This window comes from Thunnus maccoyii, chromosome 22 (assembly GCF_910596095.1).
Source record: "Thunnus maccoyii chromosome 22, fThuMac1.1, whole genome shotgun sequence".
NCBI classification, from domain to species: Eukaryota; Metazoa; Chordata; class Actinopteri; order Scombriformes; family Scombridae; genus Thunnus; species Thunnus maccoyii.
The window spans coordinates 13,723,422-13,743,376 of record NC_056554.1 but is presented as its reverse complement, the minus strand read 5'-3'; the positions used below and the strand labels follow the sequence as shown (position 1 = coordinate 13,743,376).

Here is a 19,955-nt window from a genome sequence, read left to right as displayed (position 1 = left end):
TCTGAGTTTAAACACCAGACACTTTTTTAGAAAAAAGTTTTTACAATAAGGTAGAAATGTTGGGGTATCTACAAAAACAAACTGCAACAAGATGTAATGGAGACAACCAATAAATCATGACATACACGAAACGTAGTTCTCCACTGAAGAGACAAACAATGGCGGCAGAGGAAGAAATCAGATATGTGTGGATCAGTGAGGATATTGTAGTGTCCCTTTGCTTTAAATAACAAACATAAATGCCATATTTCCATCATGTTTTCTACATGGTTTTCCATAATTTGAGGTTTGACTAGTACTATTTTAATTACACCATCTCATCACACCCTCTTCTGCAATGGTCTTAATACATCGGAAGTATAAAAGCAGCATTGATTGATATTGACTTTACCCACTTAGTCTTTATATCCATATGATTATTTGTCAAAAATCTCATTGTGTAAATATTTTGTGAAAGCACCAATAGTCACCCCTACAATATTGTTGTAATATCGATATTAAGGTATTTGGTCAAAAATATCATAATATTTGATTTTGTACATATCGCCCAGTCCTACATCTTCCTGAGGCTTTTTCCATTTTTTCCTCCTTAAAGGGGTTTTGGGGAGGAGTTTTTCGCTTATCTGAATCGAGAGTCTAAGATAGAGGATGCTGTCTTGCTGTACAGACTGTAAAGCCCCTTGAGGCAAATTTGTGATATCAGGGTACATAAATAAAACTTGACTTGACATGTTGGCAAAAGTGGCATCCAGATCTTGTCTTGTTGATTAGACTACATCGAACAAAATTGTTTATCTACATTGTAGAAAGTGGGAAAAAATGTGATTTATTTCCTCTCCATTTCAAGGAGAAAGACACAAAAAATCCTGATGTGAATACAGGAAACAAATTGCTGCAGGATGGTGAGTCTAGACAGGGTGAACACATAAATGGGCCCAGTGCCAGACTATTCAGTTTCTGAACAATTATTCTAATAATGGTTAGCACATCCCCAGATACAGATGCACACAAAAGGCCTAAACAAGTTGAAGAAACAGAGGGTTAAGGGGGAAGGAGGGTCCAAAAGGTGTAGACTACAAATGTTGGACAAATGGGTTTGAATTATGAATTAATATGGGGGATACATTGTATTCAGGAGAAAGAAGTAAAGGCTGTGATGGCAGAAATGTGATATCTTACATGGAGGGCCTGAAAGTTAAAGATCTCAAACCAGGAAGAAAGTTTACAATCAACGATATAACACCAGTGATGTGTGGCTGCCATTTCAGCACCATCATGACTGCAAAGAGTCCATGTGAAATAGCTGCAATGAGTATAACTAAGTTGAATGTGAGTATTATTCAGCTACATCGGAATTTGTGGCACAAGTTAACTTCCTACGACGGCAATGAATGCCTTTGAATCCCTTCGACACATTCCACCAGGAAACTGGCTTTATCAAAAACCTGCACATCACCGAATCACAAGCATCCTTCTTCCTTCTTTGTTTGTGGTTCAGTATTTCCTTAGCGGGTGGGATACCGTTAGCTTCTACACAAGCAATGGCGCAATGGGGGGAACAATAGCGCTTGATTTACAATCAAGCAGCTGCGTCCATTGCCAGCTGTTCCCCCACACACAGCAATGGCCCCCGTGGCCCAGCCGTTCTCCACGGGAGTCCGCAACCAGCCGCCAGAGACAACGCAAGCGGAAGCCAACCGTGGTACATGCCTCCACCAGCTAAATTGGGCCAATTAGTTTGTACGCCAAGAGTGTTCTGCGAATAGCATTTTCCAGAGGAAGAGAGACCTCCAAATCTACAATGTGGAATCTCTCTCTCTCTTTTTCTGTTTTTTTTCCCCTCACCTCCTCTCTCACTTGGAGCATTTACTGAATTTCACAAATTGCCTAAGTATGCCAGATGAGCAGGTTGATTAGACTAATCAAGTCATCAGTGTGCCAATTAAACCTTCTTATTGTTCATCGACTGAATAGACCAAGTTATAGAATAAACATATTTACTTAAAAGTTTTGACTCTGATTGTGTCTCAACCTTTATTTTTAACTGAACTGCTGTAGATTTACCCAAAGTCCCCCTACACTTTTTATCGACTCTGCACAGACACCCATTTCAGTATGCATCGAAACAGCAGGCTGTGCCCCAATCCACTGAATCACCCTCCTCCCTCCCCTCACTCTCTCACCTCTCCCCCTTCTGCCAATCTTCTGCCTATCTTGCCATCAGACTAAAATATCTGTGATGAAGACACCTGCTGGACAGCTTGTCAGGGGGGCTGGAAATGGAAATTGAGAAACTGAATGGATCTGAACGATCTGTCTGTGCCAGAATTATAGCCCACTTCATTACAGGGAGGAATGGACAGATATGGCATAGATAAAGAAAAAAAAAACAAATATCTGCCATGTATTTCTGGCCTAAGCAACAGCACTCCTCACTCATAGGCAAGCAGAGCCACAGTAATACAAACAACATCCAAAAAGCATATTCAGTTAAGACAAATTGTTTAAACGGGCTTTGTGTACTTCTCATAAAATATAAAACAGAATAACATAAATGTGTCTACTTAGAAATTCCAATCATTTAACATTCTTTTAAAACTATTTTTAATATAAACCATAAAGAAGATTTGGTTTATTATCAGAAACTTGACCCCAGCTTTGTAGCTGCAAGTAATTGAACTGTTCACATGGGTTCAGATTTGTGTCCTCAATTAAACTGTTAAGATAATTCTACTTCTCTTTCTGTATCTCTCTCCTCTCTCCACACTCCCTCCCTCTTCTCTCTCCAGCAGTTGTGAGTTACTGTTGCAGGCAAAAACAGAGCGCTGCTGATGAGGAAAAGACAAAACTAATCAGAAATTAGGGGTGCCATTTCCTTGCTGCCACTCACCATTTCAGACAGTAACTGCCTACTGTCTCTCTTTTCCTCCCAAGACTTGCACAAGCGCGGCACACAGAGATGCACACAGAGCATGTACACACTCTTAAATGTGAGAGTAGCATGAGTCACTCGTCTGCCCATTTAAAGGGGGGAAACTTCATTTACGCTGGAATCAACCGCGTAAACCGGAATAAAGCACAGCTCAACAGAACAGCAAAACAAGTAAAGTGGTGCCACACTGGAGAATAAACCAGTTCAACCTTGATTTCAGCACAAACAAAACAACAAGGAATATTGTTTTTCTAATCCTTATCTATATTCCCAGTGACATCTTGAATGAACACGCTGTTGCTAAATGCTAAGCAGCACAGTATCTTATTTTATTATGGTGGACCGGCATGATGATCGCCCATGCCACCTCTATCAAGGCCATTACCAAAATTGCGTGCCAAATTAATTCATGTCGTGCTCTGAATGTAGCTCCCATCAGTGAAAGCACAAAAGCCTATTGGAGTTGTCTACAAAAAAAAAAAAAAAAGCTGAAGTTTAAGACGCAATGCCAGAGTGCTTTTATTAAGCCCTGAGCACAGCCTATGAATTATTAAGAGCTTGGGTGTATCTATAGACCATCAAACCATTAGCCTGGGAACGAAAGGCATCCTGGAGTACATTCAAAAATACCTCATCTCTCCATGTTCACAAAGTCCTGACAGCGCTTCCTTGTGATTGAAGAAGTTGGAATGCATTGAGTTTTAAACCCAACCCCTCTGAATTTTTCAACAGCTGCAGCTGCAGTTAAAGCGCCATTAAGGCACAAAAGCCAAACTTGTACGGCTCTCCATAATAGATGAAATAACAAGGTATTTATTGGCCGAAATATTACGAGCACTTATCTGTGGTGAGACGACTTTGGAATAGTGTGTTGTCTGTAAATGGTACAAAATGCACAAGAGTAGCTAAAATGGACCTCAACAAAATGGACACCTGTAGTGTCACTCAATCTCAAGCAAGAATTCTCTGTAAGTAACATGACTAACCGCATATTGTCTTACCAATGGGCTTGCATCACTCATAGTGATGAAACCCACAGAGTTTAGTACAGATTTAATATAATTCCAGTTTATTACGACTTATGTCTTACTTTCCTAGTCTTGGTCATCATTTATATCAGTAATAATAACATTGTACTCTCCAAATTTTGCTATGATTCAGGAACATTGCTGAAAACAAGTCAGGTGGGGCAAAGAACAGTCAGCCAATTATACATTTTTAAACAAACCAAAAAGGTAAACCAGTTTTATCTGGAAGACACAATAAAGGTGAACATTTAAATTTCAGGTGTACTTACTTTACCTTTTACCTCCAAATAAAGTTGTACATAATAATCCACTCGTCTAACTGTTTGTGTTTCTTGACCCATCAGACTTAGTTGTAGCAATGTCAACTATCTCAGTTTCAACTTTGGTAAAATATGATTGTAATTGATAGCAATGATGGCCAAAAGTCTAAATTGTAATAAACTGGTATGTGTTAACATGAGAAATGAAATGAAAATGATGTCCATCTGTACAAATAATGAGAATTTCAAGAGACATAGGTAAGAATTTCCCCCCATCTGGTCTTAAGGGGCAATTTCCCAGACCTCAGCCCTGTTCATTAGCTGGCATGTACAACCACCAATGAGAGCAGTGTGTGGAAATGTGCGGGGGTGATGGAAATGGAGATGGATGTCTTGCTCAAGATGTAGGAGATTCAGCTTATTCAAGTGGCAGGTAGCTGCAAGCTGTCACCCCCGCCCGCATACTGTCCCCCCCCTCCGTTTCTCCCTTATCCCCCATCCAACTCCTCCACCTTCCCAATAACCCCCCTTCCCCTGGGGCAGCATCCAAAGCCGGCTCCTTCTCCTAATTACCCATGGGCCCCAGAAACGCTCCAGCTGTTTGGAGAAGTGGGACCATTCCAGAGCAGGAGGTGCAGCAGCAACAGCAGCTGAGGAGTTGGGTGTGAAATGGTGCCTGATTAAAAGTTTTAAACTGCCTTGGAAGACAAAAGAAGGAGAAGTTTTGGAGGTAGCATCTCCGGTAGATTTAGAAAGGAGATGTACCAAAATAATTTTATTTTTATTTTTTTAATCTGGCCCTAAATTTCCTAGTAGTGCATTCACTGCTGGGAACATCCTTCTCTCTGACATGAACTCCCAGAGGACTGATGCAGAATGCATTTGAAAGACAGATTCATTGATCGTTTTGACTGGACTGTTTGGTGTACGGATTAAACGATTGGCAGTTTGACAAGTGACAGACTGACACTGATTGATCGATCAGCGCTTAACTGGAGCAGACCTCTGACAAACACGCAGTTTAAATTGCTTACAAATGGATTGATGGATTGATTGGCCTTGCCAGGGGTTTGCAAAACGACAGTTACACTCACCATCTCTTCCGCGGCGGTCCAGCGCCGTCTTAGCAGGGCCAGAGGAGATGTAGAGGAAGCCATCCATGAAGAGCGAAGCATCGGACAGGGAGGCGTTCTCCGACCACTGCTCTAGTATGGGAAAATCTGCAAGGGGAAGAGACACAGTAGATGAGCAAGGGAACGGTTTTCCCCATGTAATAGCGGCGATGCACCGTTCTGATCCTTCATTTCCACTTCTGTGTCACCATTTTACCTCCGCCTACAGCTGTGCTATTCTATTTCTGATTTTCAGTTTCATTTCTATTGTCCTTGACCCTCAGCGAATCCAAGCATAAGCTAAAATGTGAAGCTCCCTCACAGTGCATTCAGAAAGTATTCAGTATTATGTTGCAGCTTTGCTAAAATCGTTTAAATTAATTTTTTCTTTCATCAATCCACACTCATAATGACGAAATGAAACCAGGATTTTAGGAATTTTTGCAAATTTATTAAAAAGGAAAAACTGAAATATCACATTGAAGAAGTATTCAGACCCTTTACACAGTACTTAGTTGAAGCACATCTGGCAGTGATTACAGCTTTGAGCCTTCTTGGGTATGACGCAACAAGCTTTGCACACCTGGATGTGGAGATTTTCTGCCATTCTTCTCTGTGGATCCTCTCAAGCTCTGCCAGGTTGGATGGGGACCATCGGTGGACAGCCATTTTCAGGTCTCTCCAGAGATGTTTGATTGGGTTAAAGTCAGAGCTCTGGCTGGGCTGCTGAAGGACCTTCACAGAGTTGTCCCTAAGCAACTCCTGCATTGTCTTGGCTGCTTAGGGTCATTGTCCTGTTGGAAGCTGAACCTTCGGCCCAGTCTGAGGTCCTGAGCGCTCTGAACCAGGTTTTTCATTAAGGATATCTCTGTATTTTGCTCCATTCAGCTCTCCCTCAACCCCATCCCCTGCCACTGAAAAACACCCCCACAGCATGATGCTGCCACCACCATGCTTCACCGCTGGAATGGTATTGGGCAGGTAATGAGCGGTGCCTGGTTTCCTTCAGACATGACACTTTGAACTGAGGCCAAACAGTTCAATCTTGGTTTCATCAGACCAGAGAATCTTGTTTCTCACAGTCTGAGAGTCCTTAGGTGCTTTTTTGCAAACTCCAAGTGGGCTTTCCTATGTCTTTCATTGAGGAGAGACTTCCATCTGGCCACTCTGCCATAAAACCCAGATCAATGGAGTGTTTCTCCCATCTCCACACAGGATCTCTGGAGGTCAGCCAGAGTGACCATTGGTTTCCTGGTCACCTCTCTTACCAAAGCCCTTCTCCCCCTATTGCTCAGTTTGGCAGCCAGCTCTAGGAAGAGTCCAGATTGTTCCAAATTTCTTCGATTTAAAGGGAAACTTCTCTACCTAGACCCTATTTTCCCATCATTTTAGGTCTAAGTGACTAATGAGGACAACAATTTTTGAAATTGGTCCAGTAATGAGCGAGAGCACATCAGCCAGTGGCCGCGAAACGGGCAACATAACAAAATGTGAAAAAAAAGTGAAGGGGTCTGAATACTTTATGCATTGTATATATCTTCAAAGCATAATGGGTATGCTTTAATGAATGAATGAATTAAGTTTTAATGAATGTTGAAGTTATTAATATGATGATAAACACTACTACAAACACTACTTTTTGAAGCTGTTGTGATCAATATTTTTATATGAGTATGTGAGTGGGGTTTCTTGTAGTGATGAACCCACTGATAATTACCACCCAATCCTGCAGTTCTCCTCAGCTCTACAGACCTTTGTAGCAACTATCAGCTGACTATTGTGGTTTTACAGTCAGCAACTCATTCTGGTTCACTATAACTGCTCTTATTAGTGTCGTTTCCAGATGCAGTGAGCTGTTTTCAACAAAATCTCTGATAAACCCACTGTACATTACCTGTCCAGCATCACATGAAAAACAAAGTTAGCAACTAGCTGGTGAACAAATTTCCTTCAGGTGTTCAAAACAAAGCTAAAAGGAGAGTGAATACTGAGCTTAAATTCATCAGGTGGACAGAAACACAACTCTAAATGAATGCTATAAAGTTGATATGTATTGGCTAGATGTGTAAATATGCACATCATGCTAATGCTAACAAGTTTGTTGTATCAACTTAAAGGGTGATAATATGTCAGTGTTGCTCTGAAACTCATTGGTTTAGTTTAAAAGCTCAGAATGATTCAGCGATGATTCCACAATTTGCAGCATTACGCCTGTATTACTGTAGTAACAACATGTATTATCTAGATATTATCTGTCAAGATGTCTGGCTTCCATCACATGTCAATCATCGCTGATATCCCATAAAATTGCCGCAAAAAATTGGTTTGGATTTGGAATGTGGGAATGTGTTGAGATTAAGATACTGCTAATCCCAGATGTGATTCTATCTTTCTATCCAACTCTTAGAGGACAGAGATTGTCCTTCAACCAGAAAACATGGAGTCATTGCCCAGAGTTGGTGCACTTTTACACTGTTGAAGTGTCCTATAAGAAGAAACTGAGACCCCACCAGCTCCATGATTGTAGGTACCAATACAGAAGCACAGTGTTATCTATTTTTCCACTTGCAGCATAAAAGTAAGTTTATTTATATGGCACCTTTCGAGAGCAGAGACATCACAAATGCTTCACAGAAGAAATAAAGCATAAAGATACATACAGACATAAAACACAATAAAAACAGAGTTAAATAGAAGATAGAAAAAGTACACAAAGGCAAGACTAAACAAAGGGGTCTTGAGCTGCATTTTAAAAGTGTCCACAGATCTTGAGACCAAAGGGAGAGAGTTCCAAAGTTTAAGAGCCACAACATCAAAAGCACAGTCTCCTTCAGTTTTAAGCCTAGATCGAGGAACAACCAGCAAACCCTGAAACCCTCAAACATGATTATACCAACTGCTATTTATTTAGTCATGACTTTCTCACATGGTCATTCTCTTGCAAAGTCAAAGATAAGGTGTTCTGAGATTATTTCAAAGCACAAACCTCCATGCTCTGTATCTCTTAAAAATGAGCAAAGAGTTTTTTGCTCTGTCCTCTCTTCATCTTTGTCCATTTAAATTAGGAGCCTTCCTCACTCATGTTTTCCCCTTTTCTTCCAAACTCCCTCTTCTCATCCTTTCTTGGTCACTTTAAGAGCTCCCCACAGTCAACCTTATCGTTCTCAAATTCAATTAGCTTCAATTCTGGGGTTCAATTTTCTACCAGAGCTTTGGCAATATCTTTGAGATTTTATCTTCACTACCTCCAGCTCTCTCATCAAGCAAGGTAAAATAACTTTAATTGAAATTGAAGCGACATTTCCACCCATTACTGGAACCACCGACGCCTCATCTCAGGCCCACATATCATTCGACAGAGAAAAACAATCAGTTAATTTAACAAGACAGCTCACTCTGAATATTTTGACTGGACTCATTGTGTCAAACTAATTAATTGTGTTCATAGGCACATTAATAATCTTTGTATTACACTAAATTATTAAAAATACATTAAAAAATGGATCTAAAAAAGTTAAACAAAATGGATGGGCCTAAATGAAATGTTGTTTGGAGCCCTATCTTACAAAATGATTTCTGACATGAAAGTAAAGACCATTATGGATTATTTTAAAGCACCTGATAACGTCATATATACAGTATGTCTCTATAAATTTAAATATTTGTGATTAAAAGCTATCGATGAACTTGACTATGGGTAATTTACCACTTTTTATTGTGATTATATTTATTATTTATTTACTTGTGGGGATATAGGGCCTGTGGGGTGGGTTGAGGGGTATAATGAATGTTCAAAGATAAACAGTCTTACAAGACATGTTTGTATTTCTGTTGTAACTGAACTCTTAATGTAACTGAATATAAATAATATATCTATTAGTAGGTAAAGAGGTAATGATTCAAGTTAAAGTTACAGTAAAAACTCAAAAACTCAGCTATATGCTAATAAAAATACTACTACCAATGATAATAATATATTCATGTGGGCTTATTGTAAGAAGCTGATTTTAAAAATTTTGTCAGGGCCTTTCAAGAATAAGTCCAAACTAGATCATATGATATGACCTTTATGGGTTCAAAGGTATAACAGTACATTCACGCATACAGATACAAAGTAGTAAGCAGTCTCTGGCCTGTCATGAATCTGTAGTCCTGTGTGTGTGTTGTGTTGACCATATTATTTACATACTCTGCTCCTACTAGACAGTTATTTTCCAATGTAGCCGGCATATTAATGAACCAACAATGTGGGCGATTTGTTTCCACACATCGTCCTTCTTTTAACTGTCTCAGCAGCTCATTAAATACACATCGTAGAGAAACTGGAGACTGCAACGATCAGCTTTTCGTCCATTTTGTTTAAAGTGATTTCATGTAGCAGGGTGGAGTAGTAAACGACTCTGAGCTTCTGTTTCCACAGGAATCAAAATGAGCTAAGAGAACTGTCCACTTACAAATGTGTTTCTCTAACCAGTAAGTCAGCCTGTTGCGGTAAATTGCCATTGTAATTTGTTGTCAATGATAAAGCCCCCAAAAAAAGTAAGTGGTAGCAACACCAAAGTAGTATTTGGTGTCTGGTAACACATCCATCATCATGTTAGACATTTGCTGTGACAAAATAGATCATCTTGAAAAATATCAACGTTGGCAGTGTGTGTTCATTTTGTCATTTTTTATTCTTTCGATCCCATTTTTAAAATGTTGTTTAAACGATGCCAAAAATGTTGGCTTTGACAGTGTCTGCCACACAATGACAACAAACAGAAAATCATTGAAATTTTTCTATCATATGCAAAGTTTTACCACTTTTTTGGGTCCAGTGATGAAGACAGAACTTGAAGAAATAACTTATACTACATGCACAACTGGTACCTTGCACCTTACTACTTTTTAGTGATACGTGATGTTTTTCTTGTAGAAGAGACCTTTATCTCAATTAGACTTCTTGAAAAAATAACAGGACACTGGACCTCCAACATGGTTATTATAAATGAGGACTGTGACAAAATGAAAAACAGCCAAACAACCCATCAGCAGGCTAGCTACTACCATGTGGCAATCAAATCATGAACAAGATCTGGCATGATACATGCATTTTTATGTCCTGCAGCCATTTCTAACAAGTGCAGTATATTTTTGATGTGATCCAAAGGATGCAGAGCCAATCAGGAAGAGAGTGACATAAAGCCTGGGTGATGTTAGCAGCATCTGTAATTTTGCTATGAATGTAACACAGAGAATGTGTCTGCCAATAGCAGCATCATAAATACATGGAAACTGACATAGAATTTAATCAGCAAACTGCAGGGAAACGACACAAACACCATTTTCCAAGCACCCAGGTTAGGAGAATGTAAATAAGCCTGTGGCTTGATGCTGTATCAGTTGTAACAAGGCTCTCTCTTTGAGCCTTCTAAATAGTCCCTCTGGGCCCCTAAAGCTGGACTCTGTTAAGATGGGACTGTGATGTCTGTGGGGGCGGCAGTTGAGAAGTCTGGCCTGTGCTGATTGGCTCAGTCCCCAGTGAAGGGAGGTGACATGACAGAGTGCTCAATTAGCCATCTGGTCGCCCACGGCAACGGTCACAAAGTGGTCCCCGACAAGCAGTGGACAGTGGGGTAATCAGAGGGGCTCGCTCACACACACACATGCACACATAAAAACACACCAGGAGATGCGGCCACACATTGTAAATGCTACCATAATTGGCTACATGAACATATGCAAGACAAGCATTGATACAATGACAAGTCAGCTCATGGTGCAAAAAAAAAAAAAAGAGGGCAGAGGACTACATTTCCAAGTGTAAAAACATACACTTATTCACATGATTAGAGAAATGAAACTAATTTATTTAGTGAGATATATAGCCAGGGGGCAACACACATACCCACACTTTTTATCCACTAACACTTCTCTTCAAAATTAAAACCATCCACATAGAGACACTCCACCATGGGAAAGCCCCTTTAGTTTCCCGAACTCTCAGCAGCTCTCTGTGAACTCTTGACCCTCTAACAGTCCTGAGTACAGTATTCGTAAAAAAAAAAACATAAACGTCAACTAGCACTGAAATAAACTGGCAGTGCCTTGCAATGTTGCTAACTACAGGTTGGAATGGAGACCCAAGAGAAAACAGGGCCTCTGTAGTAAATGTGTATATGTGTGTGTGCTGGTCTTTTTATTATCCACACATATACAGCCTGCTGGATACATTTTTAATGTGCCGCTTGATTCGGAAATTCAAGGCGTCAGGGATGTATGTGTGTGTGTGTGTTAGGAGGACCATCATACTCGACTTCAAATGGTCGCTGATAGGATAGGACCAATTACTTGGGGACGGCTTTTCCAATTGGGAACAAAAACTGTGTCCCCAATCGAGAAAAAGCTGATTTTTGGGTCAGGGGTTAAGGTTAGGGTAAGTCTCCAGGAAATTAACACAAGTCTATGTAATGTCCCCAAAAGTGATCATGATCTGATAGAGAGAGAGAGCGAGAGAAAGGGAGGGGGAGACAAAGTGTCAGAGATATTGAGTTGGGGTGAAAAACTGAGATTTAAAACAGACATTTTATTCATATTGAAAATCTCATAGGAATACTACATAAAATATCTCTAAGGTCTGCACAATGCCAATACTGGACTAAGAAAAAGCAACAGATTATCAATTTTCTTTTTGAATCTATATTGTAAGAATCCAGACTATGTGTGTATCAAAAATTATGAAGATCTGAAATTCCTAACCTATTGTTCTAGAGATGTTTTCATGGAAAATCAAAAACCTTGGTGACCCCTTGTGACTAACCACTAAAAAAAGGATATTAAGAAAAACTTGGCTGGTTGGTGAACATGGTGGAACATTTAGCTGCTAAAGAACCACATACATCCTTCAGGAGTTGGTGGAGACCAAAACAGTGCTCGAAGGAGAATGAAATAAACAAAAAAACAAACAAAACTTCAAATGAATGGTAATGTCTGCTGAAGGCCTAAATGGGTAACTGCTTGCTAACACGTTCACCATTATAATTTTATAAAGCCACTATACATCAGTGTTGTGTTTACAGCTTTTTCAAGATTCAAGATTCAAGAGATTTATTTGTCAAAAGCATAATTGTACATGTACAACAGCAATGAAATTAAATTGCAACAACTCTGATGTAAAGCCATATGGCAGTATAAAAATTAAATAAAAGAAGCTACATACAGGGAAAAATAACGGAATATCACAGAATCTATATGTACATTTTAAAAGTAAGGTAAAAATAAAATAAGTAAGAAATATGGCAAGTTATAAACAATTTGCAGTGTGTAGGGGACAGTGGGCAAAATGCAATTGCAAGTGGTAAGGTATCAAAGATACTGAGCTGCAAAAAGATGCAGAAAGCAAAACAGGTGCAGGATGTTGTGTAGATTGTAAGTGTTTATGGTCTGCATGGCCTGGGGGAAGAAGCTCCTTCTCAGCCTCTCAGTCTTGGCCATGATGGAGTGAAGATGCTTGCCAGAGGGCAGCTACTGAAACAGTTTGTGGTTGGAGTGGTGAATGTCCTTTATGATCCGGTTTGTCCTGGCCTGGTGTTGATGTCCTGGAGGCAGGGCAGTGGCGTTCTGGTGATGCATTAGGTGCTATGGATCACTCTGTGAAGGGCTTTCCTATCCTGAGAGCTGCAATTGCCGTACCAGGCAGTGATGTTTCCAGAGAGCACAGACCCTACTGTGGCGATGTAGAAATCCTTCAGCGCTGCAGAAGGATTTCTGCAGCACTGTGGAGATCTTGAATTTCCTCAGCTGTCTGACAAGATACAAACACTGTCTTGCCGTCTTTTTTTCTCTTCTTTCTCCTTTCTTTTTTGCACTTCCCCCAAGTGGCCAAAAAAATCAAGTAATGCAGGTTTTACTGTGATAAGTGATTCATGTCACTAATATTATCTTGGACATTGGTCAGTGTATAGATTGTTGAACATCTTTGTTAATTACTTCATTTTCACTCTTGTGTCATGTAGCCCACCCTACATGGAATTATAAGACACAGTTAAACGTCAAGGACTTGTAGAAGGTGATCTAAACCTGGGTACCAGATGAATGCTACTAACTGTAGATACAACTGAAAACCAGTAACATCCTAGAGTATCAAAGAGTAGGGTTGGGAAGCAGTAATTTTATGTTTTCTCATTCCCACTGTGTGAAAAGAAGTGTTAGAATGGACTGTCAGATGTGTATTTTGTTTGTATGAATCAAAGCAGTGTTTGGCAGTAAATTGGCAGGTAGGCCAAGAGGCAGGTGGCACTCAGCTGATAATGTCCCGCACCTGCACCATTTAAGAACCAATTACCAACTTGTCTTTCTGTTCGGACAAGGACAAGTGGCACAAGAACACACAGTTACAAGTCCAAGGACAGACTTCTTTTGTTTGTTAATAACTCTGTGGTGTCCATCTAAGCCACAGACATCATCAGTATGCCTGTTAAAATGTAAAGCAAGATGTGAACAGAGATCTGTCCAGTTACAAATGTGTTTATCTAACCAATAGGTCAACTTGCTGCAGTAAATTGCCATTGCAATTTGTTGTCAATGATACAGCCCCAAAAAATACTAAGTGGTAGCAACACAGATCAAAGTACAGGATCCGCAATATTTGGTGTCTGGCAACATATCCATCCCCATGTTAGACATTTGCTGTGCCAAAATAGATCATCTTGAAGAATATCAACATTGGCAGTGTGTTTATTTTGTCATTTTTCATTTTTTCAATCACATTTTTAAAATTTTGTCTAAACTGTGCCAAAAACGTGTTTCTGACAGTGTCTGTTTGTCGCATGTTGACACCAAACGGAAAATCACTGAAATTTTTCTGTCATCTCCAAAGTTTTACAACTTTTTTGGGTCAAGTGATGAAAACAGAACTTGAAAAAGAATTTTACTTTATGGATATTTTTGATGGTTAATTTTTATTTATATGGCATACGTGGCCTCGTGAGTGTAACATGTGGGAATACACTGGACATAAATGATAGTCCTACCTAATACAAGAAACAACCACAGTGGAAGCCTTTGACTATAAGGGATAGAGCCATCATTGAAGCTGCCCGCAGGGGTTTTGAGAATGCAAAGAGACACTGCCTTAGAGAGCTGCCATTGGCTTTTTTTTTTAATGGAATCTGGGATGGGGATATGCAAATGAACATGCTCCTACAGTATCCCAGGGTGCTTTGGGGCGAGCAGGTGTGGGCGGAAGAACAAGGTCCGTCGAGGCCCACATGCATGCGTTCACAGATACGCGGAGAGAAGGAGCTAATGAAGTGGCAATGCTCTGCCATCAGGACACAGTGGATGTCCTGATGGCAGAGCTGGTGGGATTGGAGCTACAAATGAGCCGCTGTGGAGGGAAGGGACGGTGCACAAGTTCAGAAAGGAGCGGGCTGACAGCTTTGTTTTGATACAGTATATCCAGGGGAAATGGAGGGTTTTCCTATTTTTATTTTTGCAGACTGGGAGTGCGATTCACACTGTGAGGAGACACAACAGCAAGGTTTTCTGCCCACTTACAGCTACTCCAATTTAGACTTTAGTTGTTAGAAGTGAGAATTGTTGAGGGTGTCTGACGATTGTTTATTACTGGTTTATACCAGTCTACCACCATGGGGATAGTGAATTTGAGAAAGAAACATGTTTGTTAATATAGGTAGTTTCTTGTTTGCAGGACCATGTGGTGGTTTAATGAGGGCCTGAAGTACACCTTTGTTGTCTGGATGTCTTTATAAGACAAACAAAGTAGGGGAAAAACAAGCGCGCAGCCACCACAGGTATGAACATAATGGCATGAAAGCAGACATCACTAGAAATGAAATACTTATATCTGTCTTAATGTTACCATACATGTGTCCAAACAGGCTGAAGTCTTTAAAACTCTGGGACAACTCTGAACTCTGTGTTGTCCTGGATATTGGATGCTGCAGTATGTGGCTCCTTTTTATTCTTCCCTCTATATTCCCTCTGTCTACACCACGCTACACAGTAGGGATGGTGTCATATGGGTATTGAATTGTTCCCAGATTCTGCCAGACATAACACTGCGCACAACAACTGAAAAGTTCAATTTCTGTTTAATCAAAATTTTTACAAGTCTTTCTGCAGACTCGGGGGAGCCACGTGCGCAAAAAACAATGCAGGCACCGCTTTCCACAGCTTTGTGTGATGTGACAACGTGTCCAGCAGTAGAAAAATGTCAAAGAGGGAATATAGACAGTATTTTGTATGGAGCCTTAATCTTTTCAGCATGCCATTGCTGACTACCGGTTCACTGTAGTTTCACAAACTACATTTTCAGATATGCACATTCGTTTTTTCTTCTACAAACAGCTTTTCAAGCACAAAAAAAAGCATAGGGCTTTAAGAATGGTAGTGTTGCTTTGCTGGTTGGTCGGTTTAAAGCACTTTGGTCATGTGAGATCCACAAAGGTGTTTTTTACTCGTGAATAAATATTTTTCTATATTGTCACCTTAAAGTAGTGTTGAAATATCTCACAAACTGGGTCAAACCTACCTGTGCAATCACTAAATACGCTATTATGCTTCACAACACGCTGTGAGGCATAATACAATACAGTATATATAGGAGATATTTTACACCTGGTATGTACAATGGGCCTTAAGGGCTGTGCATGTTTATACAGCAGTGATTTCTTAAGAGAACATTGACCATTCGTGAGGACGATAATGATAAGCAGTTATTTCCAAACCAGACTGAATAGAGTTGACTTTGTTGAGACATTTATGAACCTGGTAATCTGCAAAAATCACGTGATCCAAGTATTACACAAATACAATAGACACAATGTCGATATTAGACTATTCTGCACAACACTGAGAATTCTATTATCGGAATTGTTGATGTCTACAATTTCCACACATGGCAGGTACAGAGTGGTTAAGTTAAGATTACGGTAAGGGAAAAATAGTGTTTGTGGCATATAAACTATGGTTAAGTTATGGTTAAGGTTAGGCGGTTAAGGTTAAAAATTAAAAGCCAACTCTGGTATCTAGGGCTGCTTCCTACATTGGCATTGAACATTGATACTGAACATAACTCATATGTCACAGAATTATCAAATATGAAAGTAATACTTACAGGGATACTGGGCTAGTGTTTCAAGATCTAAATAAATAACTATGGTTGCATGTTGTCAGTTTCACATACAGTATAAAGATATTTTTTCTTTTTCTGAAAACAAGATATCTTTTATGTGGCATCTGTCCTTTGGTTAACATCATGTGACATTTTTAGGAGTAGCTTCCTAATGACCACAGACTTACAGTTTCAACTTGCTGCACTGACTGTTGTCCCTGAGGCGAGATCTCCACTGCAGCCGAGGAACACTGTAAATCTGTCAGAGTGGCAGTTGGATCTTTGGTAACCTTCCTGACCGAGGTCCTTTCTTGCCTGCAGTAATTGGTCAGTTTAGTTGGACATCCAGCTCTACCGGAAGAGTCTGGTTACATCCATATTTGTTTGTTTATGACAACTTCCAGGCACATAATGAGCATATAGAAACTGCCTGTGTGCTACATATCACAGATGGACAATACCACACGCGTGAATGTGAGTGTGTCTATCTGTCCGTCCGTGTGTCTTCTAGCACACCTCCAAGTAATGGCCATCACCATGGCGACCAGGTGACCCATGCTAGCAATTAGGAGTCCCTAACAGGCTCGTTGGCGGCGAGTGTGCACAGATGCAGCACATACATTATGTAAAATACAGTCTCCAAGAAAGTCTCCCCCCGGTCCCAGCCAACGGCCTCTCTCGCTCCTTTAATCTAATACATTCTTATCATCAGCCCTGTGTGGAACCACACAAATAAAAAAAAAAACACCCGTCATGAGGAAGTCGCTCGACACAGCACATCTGCGCTGTGCCTCCGATGCCGGGAACATGAGGTGGGTAATACAAAGGAGAGTCGGGGGAAAGTAAGAGAGAGAGAAAGAAAAATAAAAATAGAGAGAAAGAGAGACAGACAGAGTTTTAACTTGCTAGTTTCAAATTTGTGGGTTTTTCTTCCTTCATTTCCTATTCATGACAGTGGGGCGAAAAAAAAAAAACCTCCCACTGTGCTTTTAAATGTGGCAGCATAGCAGTTTTAAACATGATTGGCTTGTTAAAATATAAAGACAATGGGCTGAATATATGTGGCGCCGACGGTTGTAAAAGTCCAACTCACACACCTAGTTTAAAGGCCTTTTCACAGATTTATGTGAGCGTGTGACCAGGAGAATATGTGAGTTATTCTGTTTCACAGCTGCTTACTGTGGTCCAGCACCTCACCTGGGTTGAACAATGAACGTGGAAAAGTTTCCCGTATTCTAACTAGAACTCTTTTCCTCTTCATTATTTAATGAATTATTATAAATGTGAAAAAATATACACTCAGATTCTCCGTGCAATACTCGGTTTGGAGAGTGGCGTATGTTTTAATAAGTTCAGGACTGACAAACCCACTGTGTGGAAACCAAAATGCTTCTATATCAGAGTTTATGGTTAACGTTAGCTACTCTTTCTTGCTCTTTATTTGGTTTTGAAGAAGTTTAAGCTCGAGCAACTACAGCCAAACCTATTTCTAGATATAGCGTTACATTTACCAAGCTTAGTTAGTCCTCATTGCCTTTGACATGGATCTTCAGCTGGTGATAATGCTAATGTTTTTCCCTGGGACATGTTGCTTCAGCCTAGATCTTTCAGGAATATGCATGTAAGACACAAGAGTTTTTAGCCAACTTAGCCTGCTGTCTGAAATCAGAGACCCATTCTCTCAAAAATGTATACAAATTTTTTAGTGGTAAATCTGCCACCATAAGCACAGTAAGCAGCATATGCCATGCAAGAATGAAAAGCTTGTCAGGCGTAGCAACAGTAACTAAGGGGGGCACCCAAAGTTGCTTACCAGATAGTTTGTTCTGGTGCAGGAACTCCATCTGCAGCCTCTGTCCAGCACGTTGGGCCAAGAGGTACGGGGTGGAACAGGTTGGATCCCCAGTGGCACACATAACATCTGCCCCGCTGAACACCAGCTCCATGGTCTGCAGGACGCCAGGCAACACCACAGCTGCACACAGTGCCTGTGCACACAAAGCAACAAGACACAAGAAGAGCAAATGAAGTGTTTCTCCACGCTGTGCCTTTTATTGGTTTCAGCACCATTTAAAAAAATCTTCACTAATGCATATTTAAGATTAAACTCTTTGTCATTTCGGCACTTTTGCACATCAGATTCTTATGGCTGATTTTTTTTTTTTTTTTTTGTGGTCACAAATCTTATTTATGTAAGTCCACTTGTCACTTAACATTTCCTGTTGTGATAGACACATAAAAGTCTGGATACATGCAGTCAAGGCTCATTGCATTTCTAAGTAGCTTTCTACGGCTGGATTAATACCTTTAAAAAAAAATTCCACATCCCAGACAATTAACCAGTGAAAATCCCTGGAAATGAGAGTATGGTCTCACTTCCAAGCGTAGGAGGAGCAGCTTGCTGTCGCTGTGTGTGTCTATGTGTGCATGCCAGGTTGATAGAGGACAAAGAGTCTATAAAACGGCGTCAGAAAACCATATAAAGTTTGGAATTGAGTTCCGCCTGCTGATCTCGAAAGAGAAGTTAAAATAAGATCAAACTCTAATACTCCCTGTGGGAATCATTAAATCTCTAATCCCCATGAAAAAGGAATATAGCAAATAAGAGCAGGACAAATGGGCCATATTAAATATAATGAAACTAGCAATTTCCAAGAAGAGAAGTGTGGGAATAAAGGCTTGAAAAACAGTGAACTGAGGAAAATAACAACAGTTGAGCATACTGAGGCTGTGAATAAAGTGTCTGAAAACATTCCAAATGTGCCAAATATATAACAACATAAAAATGAATAACAAAACATACCACGGATATGACAATTTAAAGAAATGAAGGATGTGAATAGTCCTGTACTGCATACAATGTTGTCCATTTTAATATTAAATGATCACTTTGCCATTTGTCAATTTAGAAAAGCTTGAGGTAAAAACAAAAATGGTTACATTTACATTAAAGTGTCCATAATCATATGATATATTAAATACACAAACATAATATCTTCATATTTAAAAAAAAACACTCACTAAAAGTTGACAAAACTTCTAAAAACTACAACACACACTCAGACTTAAGACATACTTTTGAAACTTAAAGTCTGGGAACTTGTGAGAGACAGACGGTCAAAGAACGGTTAAAACTGGCTCAGCAAAGTTGAGACATTCCGACTTTTAGTTCTTAATATGAGACGAGCTTAAAAAATGCTGGACCCTACAATTTCACTCATGCAACTCTTTCGTCAGACCTTTACCGTCTGTTGAATGCCCTCATCTTTCAAACTTCATGCCCCAGTTTATAACAAAAGTTCTCTCTCAGATATTTGAAGTCTCATACCTTACTCAAGACATTTTCTTAGAAGTTAGAAAGCTCCCTACAGAGCCGCAGAAGACATTTTTCAGCCTTGGCTTTTGACTTGCAGGGAGCATTTTTGCATATGTTCAGTTTTGGAACATACTGTAGATATCTGACATTATAACAGTATTACAATAGCAAAAAATAAAGATAAAAAA

General features: G+C 39.9%; 1 protein-coding gene across 5 annotated transcripts in view; it reads right to left on the bottom strand.

The window, feature by feature from the left end:
- arap2 (ArfGAP with RhoGAP domain, ankyrin repeat and PH domain 2) overlaps nucleotides 1-19,955 on the bottom strand; it is a 137,596-nt gene that overhangs the window by 47,185 nt on the left and 70,456 nt on the right. For all 5 annotated transcript variants that reach the window (XM_042400807.1, XM_042400808.1, XM_042400809.1 and 2 more), the window contains 2 exons: nucleotides 18,265-18,439; nucleotides 5,315-5,440 (listed from right to left, as the gene is read on the bottom strand). In XM_042400807.1, coding sequence (XP_042256741.1) covers nucleotides 5,315-5,440; nucleotides 18,265-18,439 — 301 coding nt within the window. The remainder of the gene's footprint in view (nucleotides 1-5,314; nucleotides 5,441-18,264; nucleotides 18,440-19,955) is intronic.